Genomic DNA, 21,640 nt, shown 5'->3' on the forward strand with positions numbered 1-21,640 from the left:
GCGAGAGATTATATTTTATTAAAAAATTAACAACCGGAAATATTGTGAAGTGTAGAAACTATTTCCGGAATTTCAAACAAATCTGTGTTAATCGATCATCAAAATTATCGTATATCGAAAAACGATATAATCGATTAGTCTTTATTTTCTCTTTCACTCCAACAGAGGGTACTGCGTTTATACTCAAATAATCGTTAATTCTCCATCTTGATTACTTGTTGTATCTATGGATAAATAACCTTTTAATAATAATAATTATTTACATTAAAAAGAACGTGGAGTATTTTCAATTCTATACAAAATGACGATAGACATAGTTGAATTATTAAAAGAACCGAGAATGATAAATGTCTGTGCACCAATGGTTAGATATAGTAAGTAAGTAATAACAGAGTATCTTTTATGAATATTTCATTTCATTTTTTACCGCCACTTTTTAATTCAACTAATATTAATTACATATTTTTTATAAATGATTTGTTTTCGTTTAGATTGCCATTTCGAATGTTAGTCAGACAATATGAATGCGATATATGTTTCACACCTATGATAGTGGCAAATTCATTTGTTAAGTCGGCTAAAGCTAGGGACAGCGAATTTTCCACCATAGAGAAGGATACTCCGCTTATTGCGCAATTTGCAGCTAATAATGTAGCAGATTTTACTAACGCAGCTGAAATAGTTGCTCCGTATGCTTCATTTCAATAATTTTATTATAAACAAAAATTGTATTCAGATACATTCATACATAATACAACTTCTCTTTTGCAGATATTGCGATGGAGTTGATTTAAACAGTGGCTGTCCACAACGTTGGGCTATAAATGAAGGATACGGTGTAGACATGTTAAAACATCCAGAACTTGTAAAAGATATAGTGTCTCAAGTTAGAAACCGTGTCTCTAATCCATTCACAGTTTCTGTAAAAATAAGAATATTAAAAGACATTCGCAGAACGGTTGATTTTTGTCAAACATTAGAAAAAGCTGGTGCATCGTTTTTAACCATACACGCGAGAACACCAGAAATGCGTTACGAACCAATACATTTAGATGATCTTAAAATTGTTAGAGACAGTGTACAATTACCGCTTATTGCCAATGGAGATGTAAAGAATTTAGAAAGCGCTCAAAAACTTTATGAAGCTAGTAATTGCGAAGGAATAATGAGTGCAAGAGGTATTTTAGCAAACCCTACTCTTTTTTCGGGTTACAGGACAACGCCACTTAGTTGCATTCAAGATTGGGTAGATATCACAGCCAGGATCGATACTCACTTTTTATGTTTCCATCACCATTTAGTATTTATGACAGAAAAAATGTTATCCAAGAAGGACAGAGTACTTCTTAATATGTTAAAAACGAGAGAATCCGTTTTAGAATTTCTTGGAAATCATTTCAATATAATGCCAAGACCATCTTATGACACAATAGAACAAATATTTTGTGACATCGATGAAAGCAATATCAAATATGATAACGAAAAACATATAAAGAATAGACAAGATATGGAATGTAATAACATCTACGTCGAAAGAGATCAATCTGAAATACCCAATTATCTTCTAGGTGATCTATTTCAAGAAGCATAGAATTCTTAATTGCAATTATTAAAATACATTCCATCACGAGAAAAGAAAATAATATTACTACAAAACTATACTATGTATAGTTTTTAAATGTTATATCATTCTTTTTTTATTTTTTTATAAAATATAACATTTTCGATAGATGTCATATAAAATTCAACTCCATCCTACTAAAATATATAATTTCGACAAAAGTTATAGATAAAATATAAAAAAAATGCTTTTTTGGAAAACTGTGATCCCTCTTTTTTAATTTATTGTGACCATATGCTTTATGCATAATGGATGCTAATGCATAACCATATGTAAATCGAAGGACTGAGGTGACTAGGAACATTTATAAAAACAAATAAGCATGTTCAATAAATATTATTTGCACAGTTCTTTCGAAATATGCTTAAAATAATAGTAATATATTATTATTACAGTAATATTATACTTTTGAAATAAATTAATTTATTAATAAATTATTAATTGTAAATGAAATAAATATATAATATTGCTATATTATAAATAAAAAATTGATAGGTAGACTTGTTTTATTATTGTATATTCAAAATAATAGAATGTTTTTTAGTTTTTTTACTTATATCGAATTTACGTATATAAATACATTTATGGGATTTACAAAAATTCTTAATTCTTATTTATTATTCCTGTATCATGTACAATAATGACTTTCGTAATCAAACAGTAGTAATTATCGACTGTTTCTCCTACGTTTACGTTTCAATACATCCGATAAGTCCGATTCTGGATCATTATCGGTTTAAGAATAATTTACCTTAGGTACATTTCTTTTCGAACTTCTTGTTTTTTTAGTTGGTGATTGCATTTTTTTCACTTTTTTATAAGGTGCATTTGTCGCCATAGTTTCTGATGTAAATTGTTTGATCGCTGTTATCTCGGATGCAGCGATTTCTTTACGCTGAGCAGGTGTTTTAAATGTTCTTTGATGGCAAGACTCTTGACATGCTCTGTTGTGTTAGATTCGTGTGTTGTGATATCATGAATATCCTTACAGTAATCTTGTTTTACTGAAAATTTAATATCGGTCAGTGCTAACTGACAGTTTTTTGGTTAGTTTAGGCCGCGTCAGTCACCGGTGACTGACATTCAACTGTTTTTTCAATAGTAAGTAACGCGCGTGGTCTGATTGGGATTTCCTGTAAAATTTGCGTGGCGCTCAACGTGTTAATCCAATTAATCGATTATGATACAGAAAAGTGTATAAAATAAATTGTTGAAAAAACAAGCGTAAGAGAAAAGAATTTTAATCGTATTTATAAATCATCATTGATAAATTAATTCATTAAATATGCGAATAATTACTGTCGTTTCTACCATCACACGTAATTGTTATTACTATTATTACCATCATAACCTATTTACTACTTGTTTTTCTTTTTTGTAATCATTATTTATGTATTATATATTTTTGATAAAAAATATATTAATATTTTCTTGTATTATTTCAGAAAAAAACTTTTAACGCATTAAAGATTTCCTATCTTAATGTGTGGTTATTCGGATACTACAGCATGAAGGTTTTGCAATCGCTGAAAGAAAAATTGTTGATTGTAATTTAAAAAAAACTAAACACAATTTGAATGCATAATGCATCACGTATTATTTACGTGAAATAAAATTTCGTATGTATAGATAAAAAGATTAGTATACTTTATTATATTGTTTTGTTTATTTTTATCATAACTTTGTTTTACTTATTTTTTTTAGAAATTTTTATTATAATTTTTATAAAATGGCGCAGCTTATCCAAGACACGAATATTACCAGCTCTGTAGCATTTTCTAAATCTTTACAAAATGATGGTATGTAAATATATAATAATTTTCTCTTATATTTGTGTGTGTGTGAATTATTATAGCATATTTCCAAATTATATGATTTCAATATAGATAACGCATTGGATGATAAAGGGCAACTACACGAGAAGGAAGAGAACGATGTTATTTTAATATACGAAAGCTGCGATAGAAAATTGGGAATTAGCAAGAATAGCGAAGTACAGAATAATAAATTGCATAGCACTAAATCGTTCCAAAAAACATTCTCACGACTTGTTACATTTAATAAAATAATGCATTCATCTATCGGAAAAAGAAATTTTCATCTTCTAGAAAAATTGATTTCCATCTATATCAAGTAAGACTTTTTATGATAATTAAGATATTAATACATTATCGACTAAGGTGGAGAAATTTTTTCATTTTGCTATACATATTACTGCACAAGCGATGACAAAGATTTCCCTTTTCACTTAACACCAAACATATTGCGTATTATATTATTTAATATGCTTGTTACAAGTGTCACATTTCTGTTATACACCGATTTCCATTGAGAAACCACATTTGTAATGTTAATCTATATTAAAAATAATTTCTGGACTATGATTGAAATCTTTTCTCCATGACATGGTAGCAAAATTTTTTTACAGTAAACTGTATATAATTAGGTAGATTCTGTATAACATACAATGTGTCAATTAAAAATATACACAATAAAGATAGTTTTTTCTTTTTTAGCAATATTTTAAATTTCATGGAAACGAATTACATTATGACATACGAAGTTATTAAATTGAAAAAGCATATGAGTAATACGTTAACATTTTTTCATTTTTATTGGCACGAAATTAACGAGGTATAATATTTATTATCAAGTGTATTTAAAAAATATATATATTTAAGGATAATTATATCGCGCACATTAACAATTTACTTCTTTTATAGCACATAGAAAATCACAACTGTTATTTAAATAAATTATCAGTATTATTGGCCATATATGTTGATACAGAACTGAAAACTTCTAAATGCAGTAAGGATCCTTCTAAGATTGCTGATAAACTTTTCAATGCGTTATGTATATACTTAAGTAAGTTAAAAATTAAAAAAAAAAGGAATTAAATATTTATATATAATTATATCATATTTTTTTAATAATATGTAATCATATTAATTTCAGATAAATCAAGAGAGCATATATTTAAGGTATTACTCAGGATTAAATTAATTACCAAAAGATATGCACAGATTTGTGATTATATATTCTCGTACGTATTCATTTTTATTTATTAAAAATAAAAAAAGTTTTTTTTTTAAAAGAAAATTATAGTCGATATTCATTTGATTAATTATAATTCTATTTTACAGTAAAAGTTTTAACAATTTAAAAACAAATGAAGAATCTATGACAGGGGTAAAATATGTCAGATATTTATTTACTTTAAAGCTTTGGAGACAAATAAAAAAAGATTCGGAGGAAGCGAAAAAAATTGATGAACTAGCCGTAGCTTTATTAGGATCACATATGCCAAAGATGCATGTAGATTTATTGAAACTTGTACCTAAGCTCCCTTCTAATTGTAAAAATGAAACCTTATGGTTAATGCAACCGAACTTATTCGATTTAAAACAAGCATGTAATGATTTCCTGGTATTCACGGAAAATATGGAAACGACTGAATGTGTTCTATTGCCTTCCACAATAAAATCTACAAAAGTACACAATTATACAAATTCAGAGGTAAATTTTCTCAAATTTTTTACATTTATATATATATCATTAGAATTTGTGTTGTATTGAATATTTTGTTTAAATGTTTAGATAAATATGAATACTAACAAGGATGAAGAAATGCATTCCTTGAGTTGTAATAAATCTGATATAAATCCGAAAACAGGTTTAAATAACAATAAATTGAAAGATAATTCAAAAAAAAATAATAACTCCATAAAAAAGAAAAAACTCCATGCTAAAGAAAAGACGGGAAAAAATAAGAAATACAAATTAGTACCAAATGTAAAGTCAGGAGAAATGATAGTTATTAATTTTTTAAAAGACAACGAACAATCGCAAAATTCTCGTATATCATTGATCAATCACGATAGTTTTCGTAATGCGTTAAATTTAAACGAACGGATAATAAATCCTTGCCTGATTAAAAAATGTGTAGAGGAAAACAGTTTAAACGCCGAATTGTGTAGTCAAAAACAATCTGTGGATATTTTAGATTCGTCTGTACAAAGAAACAAAAATGAACAGTGCGTTAATCAAAATAATTCAATCGATAGATGTGTAGATATAGTTTCATTTGGTTTAAATGCAAACGCGAAAGAAGATTTTGATTTGTTTTCATGGGATGATAACGGTTCTATATCAATGTTTAAAAATATTTCATCTTTGTATTCGTCACCATTACTTATTCAATCGGATGTAAAACTTTCCGAATCAAAAGAATCCTTAACAAATCTTACTTTCACAAACTCTGATTACGAATTCAATGATATGAAAATGGAACAAGGTTATGATTTCCAAGAAGCAAATATATTAAAAGAAAGTAATTTAAAAACGTATACAGCACATCATACTTCATTAGACGAAGTTTGTATTTCTAAAGATGTACCTTCGAGTGATTTGCCAGTCCAAATGGAAGACCTTCTAGTGCCATCATATAATTGCATGTCAACGTCTGCATTGCAATTAGATTTGGAATTACTACCAACAGGAAAGTTGATAGAAACACCTAATTTACCATTATCTTTCAGTCAATATGATTTAGTATCAAATAAACCGATTACTTCGGATTCACAATTTATATTTACCAAGAATGATAATTTGAATATACAACAATTTTTAAATGGACTACAATCGGTTGAAACTCTTGAAAGAATACAACAAAATGTAAAAATATCTTCCGATTACGATCAATTATATGCAGATCAGGATATAATGGAAGATATTAATAATTTTTCGAAACCAGAATCAATGGATTTAGATAAAATTTTACCACAAAAAAAACGTATATCAATGAATCTCCGAAATTCTGTAATTATAAGAGAAGATATATCAAGTGATTCCAATCTCTTATATAAAGTAGAATCGGAAGATAATATTTTAATATCAACAGACAATTCTTGCTTTAAACCTTCGGAAGGAAATATTACAAAGTCTGATCCTCAAGTTGCTAAAGTACTTCTTGTCCAAGATGAATCCTCGAAAGAAACTTCAACGAAGATCTCTATAAAACCAAATATCAGAAAACTTGATACAACGTCGTATAACGAAGAAACATCATCAGTTAAGAGAAGAAAAGTTACGTCTGAACTTCTACCTCTTTTAGATGCAAGTAAAGTTTCATATTCAACAAATACACAGACTAAAACTAAAGATTTACTTTCTGAAATGAAAGGTAATTTGATATTACAATTAGTTACAATTTTGAAACTAATATTATTTTTATATTGTGATAAATACTCTAGAATAATTTATATATACATTTTGTTATTTATGTTTTTACTAGTTCAAATTAATATGCTTGGTTATAAATCTTTTTATTGGAAAATGATACAATTAATTTTATAAATATAGTTTTATGTAAATTAATATCAATCGCGTTAAAAAAAAAGAGAGAATAATATTTACTATGATATAGTAATGTAATAATACGTACATGAATATGTATATATAAAGTATAATTATGTGATATCAACACCTGAAGATGTCTACAGTGAAGATCTATTATTACAAATTACCAATTAAAGTAAAACAAGGAATTTATGTGTGAAAAAAGTGAATAATCTCTAAATTGAAATTTATAGACATTACATATATTTTTTCTTTTATTAAATTGCTATTAATTTTAAAAATTATAATATATAAGATACAGTATATAACAAAGTTAATGGTATTGAAATAAAAATTATGTTGTTTGGTAAAGATTTAGCAAAAGTTCATCTTGAAGTTTTAAAAATTACTTTGTATTTCTGTTTAAAAACAAAATTTTCATTATATATTTTTTACATCATAAAAAAACAAATAATATCAACGTATCGTTTTCAAAAATTTTCAAAATAATATTAATATTTTAGTAAAATATAATTAAATATTATATTTATTTATATTTATTTATTTTTCAGTATAATGGAATCAGTAGTCAAAGTACCGTACCATCGAAGTACAGTTAAAGTATATCATGCAACGTATCATGTAAAAGCTTTTACTATCACCAAAGAAGCAAGAAATTTGCATTGAAAATCTGACAGATGGATGAAGTCTACAAATCCTGTTAATAAGGTATATATAAAAAAATTTAACAAATTAATAAATAATTTTGTGGATATGCCAACATTATTTTAATCATTTGAATGAATGTTAAACTGAAAATTAGTAATTAAGTTTGTAAGTAAACCATCTATAGCTAGGTATAGTAACAATAGTTATTCTCTTCCAATTTTTTGACTATTTGATTATTTGATCGAGAAATTATTGAATCCAGATATGTACATAAAAAATATTTTGTATGTTATCTTAATGTTAAAAGGAAACAGTATTGTATAAATAGTTCATATGATTGTATAATGAAGAATATTTAACAAATACTTGTTCTTTCAATTGTTTTACTTTTAGTTACAAACGTATAATCAAATATTTACAAAAAAAATCAATTTTTTATTGCCTCACTATGAGTTAATTTTTAGATAACTGGTTCTAAAATGATATTACTGAGAAGCATGCAAATATTTTAATAATATAACAAAAACTTGCATTAAATTTTAATTAAATAATAATGAGCAAACGTACATTGATTTTATTTTTAAATCTACAGCATATTAGTATTATTATCAGCATATATTTGCTTAGAATATTTAATGAAGTATAATAATGCAAGTAAAAGTATATGAGAGTAAGGGCACGATGATCTCTTTAGCACTAGTCAAAAATGCTATCTCATTCGAAAAACAGTTGGAATTATTATTCCTTAAATATTCATACGTAGATGATAGTATACAGTGAGTGATCAGTTAATAGAGATAGTTTTGACTGTGAACAAGTCGGACAATAAATGTTTTTGCAAAAGATTTTTATATTCGGATAATAATCACTTTACAGAACCAACATAAGAAGAGCCGACATTGTGTATAAGATTTATAGAATCGTATTTTATTGTTAAAAAAATCGATGATTAGTTAATACGAACAATTTGGATTGTGAACATCATTTTTAAATACTTTATGTTCATTAACCGATCATCCATTGTAATATTGTATAAGAAATAAAATTTCAAATTATAATTAGATTTTTTATAGGAAGAAATGAATTATAATAATACTTTATCTTACAATTATAGTCAAGCTAGAAACTGTAACCAATCTCTTTGCTCTAATTATTCTTATTATATAGTAATGTTAAATCTTAGCAGATTGCAATACGAGAAACAGGGTATATTTTTATTTAAATTCACTCAGTATTATTTATAATATATTCCAAGTACCTTAACATTTTTTAGAAATATTAGGATGAGGATAGAAAAGATATTGTAAGTTTTAGTATCGAAATACTCTGTAATTTATTATTGAAACAATGCGATTTTTTTCTATTATTTAAATATATTTTACAAATCATTGACAGTTAATTGCAAACAAGTGTTACGTTTACTTTGCCAAGTATAAAATTTGTAGTTTAATTTACAGTTAAACTAGTAAAAGACTTATTTTTAAAAAGTGTCATATTTAAGTAGATATACTTAAGATCTAATTTCTTCATTTTGTTGTGTGTGTGTCTTTATTTTCAATTATGATAAAATATACATTAATCTTTTTAATTTTATAATAATAAATTCCTTATTTTTTTAGATTTCAAATATAACAGACTGATTTATACTTCATATTTATTTTTTTATTACTTATAATCGTGTGTCAAAAGATCTACATTGATCTTCGAAGAATGTCCGACTTTGATATTTTTTATATAATCTCATTTATATTTTAATAATATTTTTTTTATTTTGTTTGTTAAATAATGTTTTTACATCTGTGTATATAACCAATTGAGATGCATTAATAAAGTATTTTTTAAAAAAGATATCTTTTTTATTAAATACAATTTAATAATTAAGAATTATATATCCAATCACACACAAAGTTTAAAAAAAGAAGCAAAGTTACATTTAAATAAAAATACATTTTTAATTATATTTAGCCATTATATAATAAATAAAACAAATAGATAAACGTGTACGTATATTCGTAGATAAAAATAATGCGAGTTAATTCATTTAAAATAATTTATATAATTATGTCAAATAATATTAGAGTTATTTAAAAAGAAAAAACTTACGAAAGAAACGTATTTAGTTACTTGCAATCTTATTTTTCAATTATTATAAATTTCTAATACATATGTGTGTGTGTGTGTGTTACGTATTGATTGTAAAACGGGTTATTATTAACATGTTTCGTTTTTTTGCGCAACAAATGTTACAATATATGCGTTTTTTTTCACAATATAAGACAGAGATTAAGTCGAAAGAAAATGAAGGAAAAATTGTATGAAATGAAATTATTGTACATTATATATACATCTAATTTTGATTAAATAAAAAAATTTCCTTTTCTTATATAATAATAAAAAGTCTTTATACATTTACAGATAAATTTGATTTGTTAGTTGATTCTACTTGTTTATGTTTTCATCTATTTGCTGTTATCAACCACACTTTAGTTTACCTTTTAAAAAACTTTATTTAAACAGAATCATATAATAATAATAATAATAATAAATGGCAATATTCATCTAAATTAAGATGCACTAAACATACTCAGTCCACAAAAATTATTTTACAATAAAAAAAGATCGTGTTTTCTCTTTTTCATAATTATAAAAATCATACACATACATATTATACAAATTGAATATATTTTAAATATAAAAAAAGTATTATTTTCTTTTAGTAGTTTAAATTTACATAATATTTTCATCTTTTATTTAAGATTGATTGTGAGTTTTGTATTTTTCAAAACGATGATAATTAAAATGTAATGTCTTTCTTTTAACAATTGCCAAATAAAGTTAACGTAATATAAATTTGTAATAAAGTAAATATACTACTTTCTAAATGTACAAGAAAAATTATCATGTTTTATTCGGTAATTTGTATAGCAATAAAAAATTCTACAAATTTTTACTATTTAAAAAATAAATTAATAAATATAAATTGTTACATTACACAGGTATGAAATTGTTTAAACTCATATTAAATGTAATTAATACTATCAGACTTATTTCTTCAGATATCGTAGTATTGTAAATAATACAAATATGAACATATACGTGAAAGTTGTTAAAATTACATCTTTTTCTGACAGAAGTTGGGAACACTAAATATTCAGACTTTTCTCACAAAAGAAAAAAAGAAATAATTTATTTTAAAAGGAAAAAAAGAAATTAAAAAACTAAAAAAACAATTTTAAAAAGAAGATTATGATATGTGAATACAATCTGTTATTTCTGTATAACAAGTGAGTTATTTGGCAATATAAGTAGAAGTTATTGCTAAACTATGTGAAATGTTCTACCATGTTGTTCGTATAATTAAAAATCACAGATTTGAGATCAGATATTGGGAACATATGGCACTAAAGTATTGTATTCAAGGAATTTGTGTAAATTTAGTTAATCAATAATAATAACTTAAATCCATAAATAATATTTAGCAGTTAATAATTATATTAAAGTTAAATAAATGAAGAAAAAAAAAAGGTGAATATTGGTATATATTTGTCAATTCTAATCGCGAACTATTTATTCTGTTATATTTGAAAGTTATAACTGTATTAAGATAATAATTTTTCATATTAACGTAGATCACCTTTCAAATTGGAATGATAAGTTAAGTTAAAATATTTCAATATATTACATAGTGTTATTTATGTATTGTGGAGCTACGAATCAACTTTTATTTTTACTTTTAAATTTGGCAACTATTGCAAGTTTCATTTCTACGAATTTCTTTGATTATTTTATTGAAATGGTAACGATTAAACAAATATTTATGTACATTTATTAACACATTGATTGCCAAGCGAATGTTATCCGTTTCCATTAACATTTAAACTGATGAAGATTAATTAATGAGCTGATCGATATATATATAATATTTGAAACAATAATTTACTAGTACATTTATTATAAATAATAAAATACAAATTTTTTTCATTTGATTTGTAAATATGTTAAAATTTAGTAATGCCAGTTTATGATAATCATCATAATTGAAGAAGAAATAGGCAATCAATGTATTAAATGGTGGATAGAAGTTATATGTTTTTTTGCATATATTAATGAAGTAAAAAAAAAAAAGAAAAAAAAAGGAAAGAAAAAAGAAATCACATACGATAATGTAATATATTGTCGGTTGAAGAAGATCTTCTATTATTTAAAATTAAAGCTGATATTCGGTAAATATAAAATAAATTAATTGACTAGTTTTATACTATACTTCGATACCTGTGCATGATAATTCATAATTGCTTTATTCCAACATTTATTTATGTGGAATCTCCTATATATATAATATATTTATATGTGTATATATAAAACAAATGGACAGATTAAAATTTTGGAGGACACAAAATATCTCCATCTTTTTTGTCATGTCATTTTTTGGTTCATTTGGCAATTTTTTTGACATCACACAGTTATAAAAGTTGATATTCTTGACGTTTTTATCAAATAATAGATCTGAAAAGAAAAAACAACAATTTTTAGAAAGGTACAAATTTTTAAATTAGTAACATTAACACTTTCGCTATCGGTACCACGTAGAAAAGATTCCAACTATAGCTTAGAACTTATTTTTCGTGTTACTTTTTGCATTATTACCTTTGTAAACTTTGTCTCGTGACTTCGATTCATTCTCGACGCAGTTTTGGTACTATATGATTTGAGTATAACACTGCTGATCATAACAATCATTAACTTAATTTTCATATATATCCCAATCTACTTTCTTCTTTTGCTATAATCTAGAAAAAATATATTTATCAATTAATTAAATTAAATTAATAAAATTTGTAAGATAGAGAACTATATTGTTACAACGATGTGGTAGTAAAGTATATTTTTGAAAGCAAAATTTAAAACAAAAAAAAAATATACATATAATTTTCTATCCTTTTTGATTTATATATAATCATATTCGAAGACAATATCTTACCTCGTAATTAAATTAATACGATGCGCGTGTAAAGTAGAATAATTTGGCATTTTTGTATGTACATAATTACATTTTTAGATATATATATTTTTGAAACTTTTTAATAAGTTAATCACAGCAGTGATAAAACGATATAATTTTAAAGAAATATATATGTTGATTGGAATGAAATTTAAAAAAACTTAAAATAAATTATTACAATATAACATTACATTATTCGAACACAATTTTTACTTCAATTAATTAATTAATCATACAAACACATAAATTTAGAAGTAACAGTCTTAAAATTCTCTACACACACACACACACACACATTACTATAATAAGTAATTAAATATTGTGATAACTAGGAAAAAAAAAAAAATCATTTGCTTCGTAAAAATCTTCCACGAAGATACTTTAGGGAATTTTCATAAATTTCAGTGACGTTTTCCATAGTCGATCTTCCATTTATATGCTGTTATCATGTATAATATCTTCCAACGATGAGAACTCATATCTACACATATGCACATTATATTTATGGGATTTACAAACATTCACAATTTTTGTCACTTATGTCATATCTTCATCTCATTATTTATTATTCCTGTATCATGTACAATAATGACTTTCGTAATCAAACAGTAGTAATTATCGACTGTTTTTCCTACGTTTACGTTTCAATACACCCGATAAGTCCGATTCTGGATCATTATCGGTGTAAGAATAATTTACCTTAGGTACATTTCTTTTCGAACTTCTTGTTTTTCTAGTTGGTGATTGGATTTTTTTTCCTTTTTTATAAGGTACATCTGTCGCCATAGTTTCTGATGTAAATCGTTTGATCGCTGTTAACTCGGATGCAGCGATTTCTTTACGCTGTGCAGGTGTTTTAAATGTTCTTTGATGGTAAGACTCTTGACATGCTGTTGTGTTAGATTCGTGTGTTGTGGTATCGTGAATATCCTTACAGTAATCTCGTCTTACTAAATTAGCAGTAAAATGATAATTACCATGTATATCATCTTTTCTGTTAGGAGACAATGGAAATACTGGTTTTACGATTTGATCCTGATGTTTTTGTATTGTGTCAAGTGGTTCTAAAGCTGCTATGGACATCATAGGTGTACCAGGATAATTATCTAATTTTTCTGTTTTTATTTGTTTTTCTTTGAAATGCATTGACATCATGGCATGGGCCTTTATTCTTTTCTTAAGAGGTAATTTAATATTGAAATTAGTATTACTTAATTTTGACGTGTCGCATTTCATATCAATTGTTTCTAATGTATTATTCTGTAAAAGATCTTTCTCGACTTTACATACAATGTTATCTTCATACAATTTTCCTATAACAGTTTCATTTTTCGTCCTGTCATGTTCCTGGACGGTGGATGCTTGTACTGACGAATGCGTAGGCAAAAAATATGAGTTACTTTCAATGCACGATACGTGAGAATCTGTACCAGGGTGTATACATTGTCGACAATGCGTAACTATATCATATGTATAATTTAAGCAAGAACAATGCGATCTTCCACAAGAGTTGTTTGAATTTACATGAGAGTGCAAAGATGCGGTAGTATTTATTTGCAAACTACAAGAGGCAGACTTACAGTGTTTGTGATATGGCATACATAAATCTGTAGCAGCTGAACAATTGCTACATATTGACTGTGGTAATGCGGTAGGATGAGATGCAGGAATATGTAATGGGTGTTGAGATTCAATTGTTTCGTGCGAATGTGAGTGCATTCCTGCATATCCTTGCACAGTATAATTAGTTGGAATTCGATTGGGAGGAAGCGTAGTAAATTCTTGTTTAATATTTCGTCTACAAGCAGAAACAGATTTTGATGAGGATTTATGTTTATTATCGTTGCTTTCGTTAACTATTGTTACGTTTGCAGCATCGATATCTTGTAAAGTTGTTTGAAGATTAGATAATCTATTTGTTCTATGAGAAATTTTCTTCGTGTACAATTCTTTTTCTTCCAGATTTAATATAGCATTGTCTTCTTTAGGTTCTATTTTAATATTCGTTTTTCCACCAATAGAATGTTTTTCCTGTATGAAATTATGATCCAAAGCATTAACAATTTCGTAAGACGAACCATTTTCTGAAAGTGGTGAAACCCAAGATTTTTCCGTTATTTTATTCGTATCATTGTCATTATGATTTCTTGCATTTTCAACAGCTTTGTTGATGATGTACAAATTACTATTAGGAGATTTTTGCAACAATACAACTGTTTCTCCATTGTGTATAACATTCGTATTTTCTTTAGTTGATTGTACATTGTTCTCGAGCGGAACCATAACATTTGATATCGTATCCGATGTTTCATAATTCATAGAACCTTGGAAAATACGAGGAACGTTATTAACGGAAGATGTATTTTCAGCGTTTGTGGCATTTTCACTGCTAGCAGAAATTAAATTAACACAAAGTTCAACTTTTTTCGGATAAACACCATCCTCTGGGTAAACTCCAACGATCCGTTTAATTAATTCAGATGTAGGATTTTTACAAAATTGTGATATAGTATTAGACGAATCATTGGTATCCGTTTCGTCGTCGATTACTTCATTGGATGATATATTTTTTAAAACTGCATAATCTTTAACTTTTATTTGATCACATTGTTTCTCGGATTCAGCTTTTAAGTGTGGCACATGTTGCGATACACTAGCTAATAAGGAAAGACCATCAATATTTTCTTCGGTATTTAACTCAGTACAATGCAGAATATATCCCTTATCAGATATTTTAGAATCGTTGTTTATTTCTTCAATTTCATAAGTGTCCTTATTTTTATTCTTGATTATATTACTATCATGAGAATGTTTTAATAGTTGTACATCTTTCTGAAAAATAGTCGGTGATACGGTATAACTAGGCGACTTACTCTTATCTAGATTTTCTATAACATCTTTTTGGGCAGAGTCGTTATCATTGTATATTTGTTTGTCATATTCTACAGATTGATTTACATATTGATTATTTACAGTGTCTTCTTTGCACATACGTTTAATTTCATTATCATTAATTGCCGTATTCTTAGCAATATTAATTACATTTTCTTCCGTATCATAGATTTTATTCTCAAAATCAATCGACTTAACGACGTTCATATCGTCGTCAACTTCGATACTGTTATCAATTTCAACTTCAGCTTGTACATCTGAATCGTCTCCGTTCATTACGCTGAAACTTATTGTACTATTTAAATATCCTGGACAAGAAACTTCAGAATGATTTTGTGATTCGCAAAATATTTGCTGTTGATCTAAGATTTCATTATTTATTAGAATATCTTTTTTATCGTATGCATTAATAATAGGTGATTTTAAAATTGTACATCTCTCAGATTCTATATTTTTATTCGTATTACTATTTTCTAATTCAATAGCGCTTATATTTCGGCTTTCGCCAGTTTTTTCTAAATAAGAATTCGTAGACAGATTTTGTTCTTCTTTTACACAAGCGGATTTTACATTTTTATTAACCAACGTATTCTGATCACCGTGCTCATCTTGATTATTTTTAAAATAGACAACTACGTTCTCAGATGTGCTATTTTCTTCTACAGTCTTACTAAGATTTAGGCTATCTATCTCGTCTTTGGAGTTACACTGAGAATCTATTGTGATACTTTCTATAATTGAAGGTTGTGGTTTTAAATCACAGATTTTCTTTTTACCATCGCTTTTTTCACATATTTCATTCTCTATAGAAATGTCTTTTTCTATCAGTCGTTTAATCACAGCCGGTTTAAGTCTATCGTTTATAGCGTTATCTTTCTTTAATACCAAAACACCATTATCATTATAATATTTCCGAGTATTTGTAGTAGGAGCATCTACAATTTCAACAGGTGCATCCAATGAACGTTCATTGTTATCAGAAGATGATTTAGTTGTTTCTGTATCAATATTGACATCATTTATATTTTTTGTATAAATCATCGACGATGATAATTTTTCACTAGTTAGTGACTTTGGAGGTGATGAAACAATAAGAGTAGGATTCTCCGAATCCGTGTTACCACTGATTTTAACATCACACATAAAAGTATCTACTGCATCATTTTTGGAAGTTATTTTAGGAGTCTTTAATGATGTATTTTGCAATTGATAATCACTTTCCGCTTCGAACTTCGATGAAGTGGTATTATCCAACTTCTTCTGTATTCTACTTTTCATCTTCATAGATGTTTTCATTGATTTCAAACCTATTTGTTTTTTGGCTTCTTCCAACCACGCAGGTTTCTTTGATCTTCTCTTGTTTACCAGGCATTTTTCAAGCTCTACGTCACTCGTTAGATCAATGAGTATAACTTTTTGAGGTTTTTTCGACTTTCTTTGAGAAAAAGATTTAATTTTCGTAAATAATTTGGGAACATTACGATTGGTAGAAATATTATCTGAAATTTTACCTAAATTTTTCAAACGTGTCTCGTCTGCCATAGTTACAGATTTACAAGAGTTATGCGAGGAAATAATGTTACTACAACTACCGTTATCAGATAAATTAGAATTGACGTTATTATAAAAATTGTCTACGTTTTTAGGAGTTAGATCAACGTCCTGACAAGAAAAAAAGCCATGATTATTAATACGCAATATTAATTATTTAAAAAAAAAACGAAAAGGCTTTTTTAACGCAATAAATTATGTTATGTGTCATAACTATGTTTTCACATAAACATATAATTGTTATATATACAATGTAATATTGTACTATGTATATTGTAATACAAGGTATCCCAGTTTTTATCCGCAATATTTTACTAATATATTCTCTACGTAGAATTAAGAAAAATATGTTATATAAACAGGATCTCTTAAATTTTCAATTAGAATGTTATACAATGCTACAATTATGCGGTAAAAACTGGTACATATATAACGACAAATAAAAAATAATTATCAATCATATAACTGTTAATATCCAATTATCAAATTAAATTTGTATAAGACTTAAATAATATTATAAATTTTGATTACCTTTTCTATATCACATATACTGGATGAACTCGTAGTGTCTCTTACATCCTTACTGTATTCTTTATATATATTTTTATTACTTTCTTTAGAAAATTGTACAAAGACTTCGCAAGTCCTTCTTGTGTCAAATTTGTCGTGTAAAAGTAATTTAGCGGGGTTTGGTTGAAACTTTGGCACTTTTGGTAATACACCATCCAATAAATGTGGAAATGTAGGTGGGGGCCCAAGAGAAGTAACCGCAATTGAAGTGATTTCATTTTTTATTGGCGTGTTACTATTTATTTTCCTCCATAGACGATACACAAGTAAGTAACGCACGTACATGATGTTTGATTCTGGATGCAAGGGAATATTTTTGATAATCTTCCTGTAAACATGCAACTTCAATTAGAATACGAATAATTAATTTATATAAGAAAAAACAATCCGTTAAAGAGTTCTTACGTTATTACTGGATTTAAAATCCCATGGTAACTTCGATACATAAATTGCACCTTTATCAGAGTATCCAGCAAATGTTCCGTGGAATGTTCTGCAACAAAGATATCCAATCATTCACACAATGTGATAATTTTATGAATTAAACATAATTAGTTTTGAATACATACCAAGATAAACGTATAGACAAGAAATAAGCCTAGCACAAATATTACCCTGGTCTTCCTTAGTCCTTTTTGATGCTTTTAATTCTATGTCTATATATATTGCCAATAAGTCTGACATATAATTAAGATAAATACATCTACCATGATTCTGTAAGATAAATAGATTGATTTAAATATTTATTTGATAATTTTTTAATCACTATTTTTATATTCTTACCTCTGAAAGCATACGGTAGATATTTAAGAATACAATTAAGGTATCACTAATTGATTCTTTCAAGCATGCTGCCCATGAAGGTTTTGAGTAACATTCTTTTGCACTGACGCTTATATTTCTGTAATGAAAAAATAAGATTAACTTTATTATTCAATGTTTCATAGATCAGATAACAAATCTTTACAAACTATAATCAGTATTTTCATACAAATTATACACATTTCGCTTGAATATATGGGTTTGAATAATTATAATTATCATTTCAAAATATAGAATCCTAATTGACTAGTATGCAAAACTTACTTTTAACTATACAAACATTTACTTTAATAAAGTAAATAACCAATTGTTACAAATGTTTACAAATTAAAATAAATATTCTCGTGTAATTATGCAAATTTCATATGAATGAATATGGATTTGCATAATTATGATTATCATTCAAAAATATGGAATCATAATTGAGTATTATGCTAAATGTACTTGTACTATACGCACACGTACACGCGCACGCAACGTACGCGCATATTATATTGTATATTCACATAACGAATTGCTATTATTTTTAAAAAACCAGTTCTCGGATAATTGATACTGGTAAATCGGTAACAAATTAAAATGTATACAACATATATATATATATTTAAACAAGAAAACAATAATAAATAATAATTTTTATCTACATTACCTTGTATAATATTGCATAAGTTCGGTTAGCTTATGAATACTGAAGTCCCGATATATTACTTCGAATTTTTGTTGAAACTCACAAACCCATGGAAATAAATCTGCTGTTGAGGATTTTATATTTTTTTCCATATTGCTTTCTGCACTGTTGTTAATGGTAGAATTTGTTTGAGCTGCGATATTTGTAACAACGTAAACGTTAACGAACAAAATAAAACATTCCAATACATCGATCGCAAATAAAAAAAAATATATGTATATATATATATATATATATATATAATACAAATTACTGATAAATCGATATTATTTTTTTATCGATTATAACGTGTAAGAAATAATATTTGATTAAAAACGTTTCCGATCTTACAAGCGGCAAAATGTATGAAAATATTTCAATTAGTAAAAGATTTTACACGTTTCTTCGTCGATAAAAATGAAAAAATAAAAAAATAAAAAAAAAATAAACGACACAATACCTATTACAAAATAAACAGGAAAACAAAAGAAAATAAAAAATAGGTATAAAAATATTAAACAATAGTACAACAAATAACCGGCAAATAATAAATGCGTATTAAAACAAGTAACCATTATCTAAATCAACATAATTTTCTGTCATCAAATTTTATTCCAAAAAAATCGACGCATGTTTCTAGAATTCAACGAAGAATCTATTCTCGTGGTGACGTTCGAATGGTAACGATGAAAACCGAAAAGAAGATAAATGTGGATTGAGATATACATGATAAAAAAAAAAACAGAAAAAAAGAAAGAAAGTTTAAAAAAAAAAACAAAATAGAAAAGTCACAAATTGTATCGATCTACTATCAACGATGATGACAGTTTAATTATTACGTTATCGAATTTCCGTGTAATATAATTTTGGGACGATATAAAAAAAAAAAAAAAGAAAAAAATATATATATACAAATATAACACATGTGGTGTTAGAAAAAATCCCGGATGGGAAGAAAACGGGAAACGCATATAAGTGAAAACAACGGCGTTACCTTTCTTTGAGATATCCAACGCAGTATTATTGATCGTGCTTAGGGTGGTCTCCATCATATCGGTCTTGTTGTTACGAAATACCACCTTTGAATAAAGAAACAGTTATATTTATATTACGTAAATGCGTATTTAACCTCGATGGCACACCTCATGTTAAAGGAGAAATATTGTTTGATAGATAGACAGAGAGACAGACAGAGAGAAGAAATTGGAGAGTTAATGCGTCGGCATCCTCTCACGAACTGCACTCTCAGCAACGACCATTTTGATACTGCCGTTTGCTGCTACTGCCGTAAGAGAGCGCGTCACATACGTGCTTTCTCTCATTACTCTTATTCTTTCTAACTATGTTGATATATGTATTATTTTATACGTGTATTCGTATATATGTATATATTACATAAATCTATATATATATATATACACACACAAAATATATATAGCGTCTACTTGGTATAACTATAGTATCGTAACTATCACGTGCTTTCTGTAATTTATGTGTGAGAACGTGTACGTGGTGGTTGTATATGTGTGTGTGTGTGTGTATGTGATCGTGTTACATCCGAAACGACGCCTTGCGATATGTTTTATTAATTTTTACCCTTTTTTTTTCCCCTCTTTTTTTGTATTATTGAATGAACGAATTCGCGTTAACCGGTTTATTCTGACATAATACAAAAACAAAAAGTGTAATGTTTAAGTATTTTAAGAACGGGGAACACGGATTCTTACGCGTAGTAAATCACGTTGCAAACATAACGAACTATACGGGGAGGTAAAAAAGAACTTATGGAGAAAAAATTCTCCGGGTTTGTGTAACGATGTGACGCAGCGCTTTCAGAAACGTTCATCGACGGTGGTAAGTAAATCAGCCAATGGCCGCACGGCTGGGCGTTATGACCAACCAATCGCGATGGATGTTACATAGTCGGTCATCTTACAGGGGATCCAATCGGATGCGAGCAATTAAGAAAATTCAACACGCTACGCACATTTACACATGTACAATCTCCATTTATACGACTTTTTTCGTAATTTTTTTTTTCTCTTTCATTTTTCGCTCACCCGTTCTTTTATAAAGGTTAGACGAAGTACATTTTAATGCTAACTAACAATTATTAAGTATATAATTAAAAAGAAAGAAATGCAAATATGAACGAGAACACAGTTGCGCGCTTGTTCCTTTTTTGTTTCTATACATAGTTTGCTTTGTAAACTGTTTTTCGTTTTAATAAATATATATCACATAGAAATATAATTATGGTTGAAAGAACTCTCCCTGCAGTTACATTTGCGTTGAATGCTACGAAATATTTACGGATGGGATATTTTTATGGATAGACATAAAACGTTACAAAAAAACCTTTCTTGTAATAGGATTAATGTATCGAAAAAATTACAACTATATTTGAACTATTATAAAATATGTAGTTTTACTTTTTTGATACAGAAGAAATTTGTTTTAAATACTTTGTACAAAATTTGTGTGTTTAAATTTTTAAATAATATTC

General features: G+C 26.9%; 3 protein-coding genes across 8 annotated transcripts; 2 read left to right on the top strand and 1 right to left on the bottom strand.

Annotated features, from left to right (window-relative positions):
- The first annotated feature begins 216 nt into the window (after positions 1–216).
- On the top strand, positions 217–1,978 carry LOC106784690 (tRNA-dihydrouridine(20a/20b) synthase [NAD(P)+]-like). 2 transcript variants are annotated; one of them, XM_014744503.1, is made up of 3 exons: positions 217–378; positions 492–689; positions 772–1,978. In XM_014744503.1, the coding sequence occupies exons 1-3, from the start codon at positions 302–304 to the stop codon at positions 1,589–1,591; spliced, it is 1,095 nt and encodes a 364-aa protein (XP_014599989.1). In that variant the 5' UTR covers positions 217–301; the 3' UTR covers positions 1,592–1,978. The 2 variants fall into 2 exon arrangements, with proteins under 2 accessions (XP_014599989.1, XP_014599998.1); XM_014744512.1 differs by having other exon boundaries at positions 284–374.
- A 197-nt stretch (positions 1,979–2,175) lies between these two features.
- LOC106785490 lies at positions 2,176–9,953 on the top strand. Of its 3 annotated transcripts, none has more exons than XR_001381531.1 (10): positions 2,176–2,940; positions 3,067–3,240; positions 3,326–3,420; positions 3,508–3,754; positions 4,138–4,255; positions 4,345–4,489; positions 4,580–4,667; positions 4,768–5,140; positions 5,222–7,186; positions 7,534–9,953. XR_001381531.1 is itself a non-coding variant. In XM_014746038.1 (10 exons), the coding sequence occupies exons 3-10, from the start codon at positions 3,351–3,353 to the stop codon at positions 7,536–7,538; spliced, it is 2,631 nt and encodes an 876-aa protein (XP_014601524.1). In that variant the 5' UTR covers positions 2,176–2,940; positions 3,067–3,240; positions 3,326–3,350; the 3' UTR covers positions 7,539–9,953. The 3 variants fall into 3 exon arrangements, 1 of the variants encoding a protein (XP_014601524.1); XR_001381532.1 differs by having other exon boundaries at positions 2,176–2,845; XM_014746038.1 differs by having other exon boundaries at positions 5,222–6,806.
- A 1,860-nt stretch (positions 9,954–11,813) lies between these two features.
- On the bottom strand, positions 11,814–20,921 carry LOC106785411. 3 transcript variants are annotated; one of them, XM_014745849.1, is made up of 10 exons: positions 20,862–20,921; positions 20,129–20,213; positions 19,117–19,288; positions 18,429–18,546; positions 18,215–18,359; positions 18,051–18,138; positions 17,607–17,973; positions 12,612–17,186; positions 12,278–12,420; positions 11,814–12,136 (listed from the first exon to the last, which is right to left on the bottom strand). In XM_014745849.1, exons 2-8 carry the CDS (start codon positions 20,184–20,186, stop codon positions 13,248–13,250), a joined length of 4,887 nt encoding a protein of 1,628 aa, XP_014601335.1. In that variant the 5' UTR covers positions 20,187–20,213; positions 20,862–20,921; the 3' UTR covers positions 11,814–12,136; positions 12,278–12,420; positions 12,612–13,247. The 3 variants fall into 3 exon arrangements, with proteins under 3 accessions (XP_014601335.1, XP_014601345.1, XP_014601325.1); XM_014745859.1 differs by lacking the exon at positions 20,862–20,921 and adding an exon at positions 20,731–20,847; XM_014745839.1 differs by lacking the exon at positions 20,862–20,921 and adding an exon at positions 20,277–20,452.
- Positions 20,922–21,640: the final 719 nt, after the last annotated feature.

The sequence above is a fragment of the Polistes canadensis genome, unplaced genomic scaffold (genome assembly GCF_001313835.1).
Source record: "Polistes canadensis isolate GaletaPanama2010 unplaced genomic scaffold, ASM131383v1 scaffold_2, whole genome shotgun sequence".
Lineage (NCBI taxonomy): Eukaryota > Metazoa > Arthropoda > Insecta > Hymenoptera > Vespidae > Polistes > Polistes canadensis.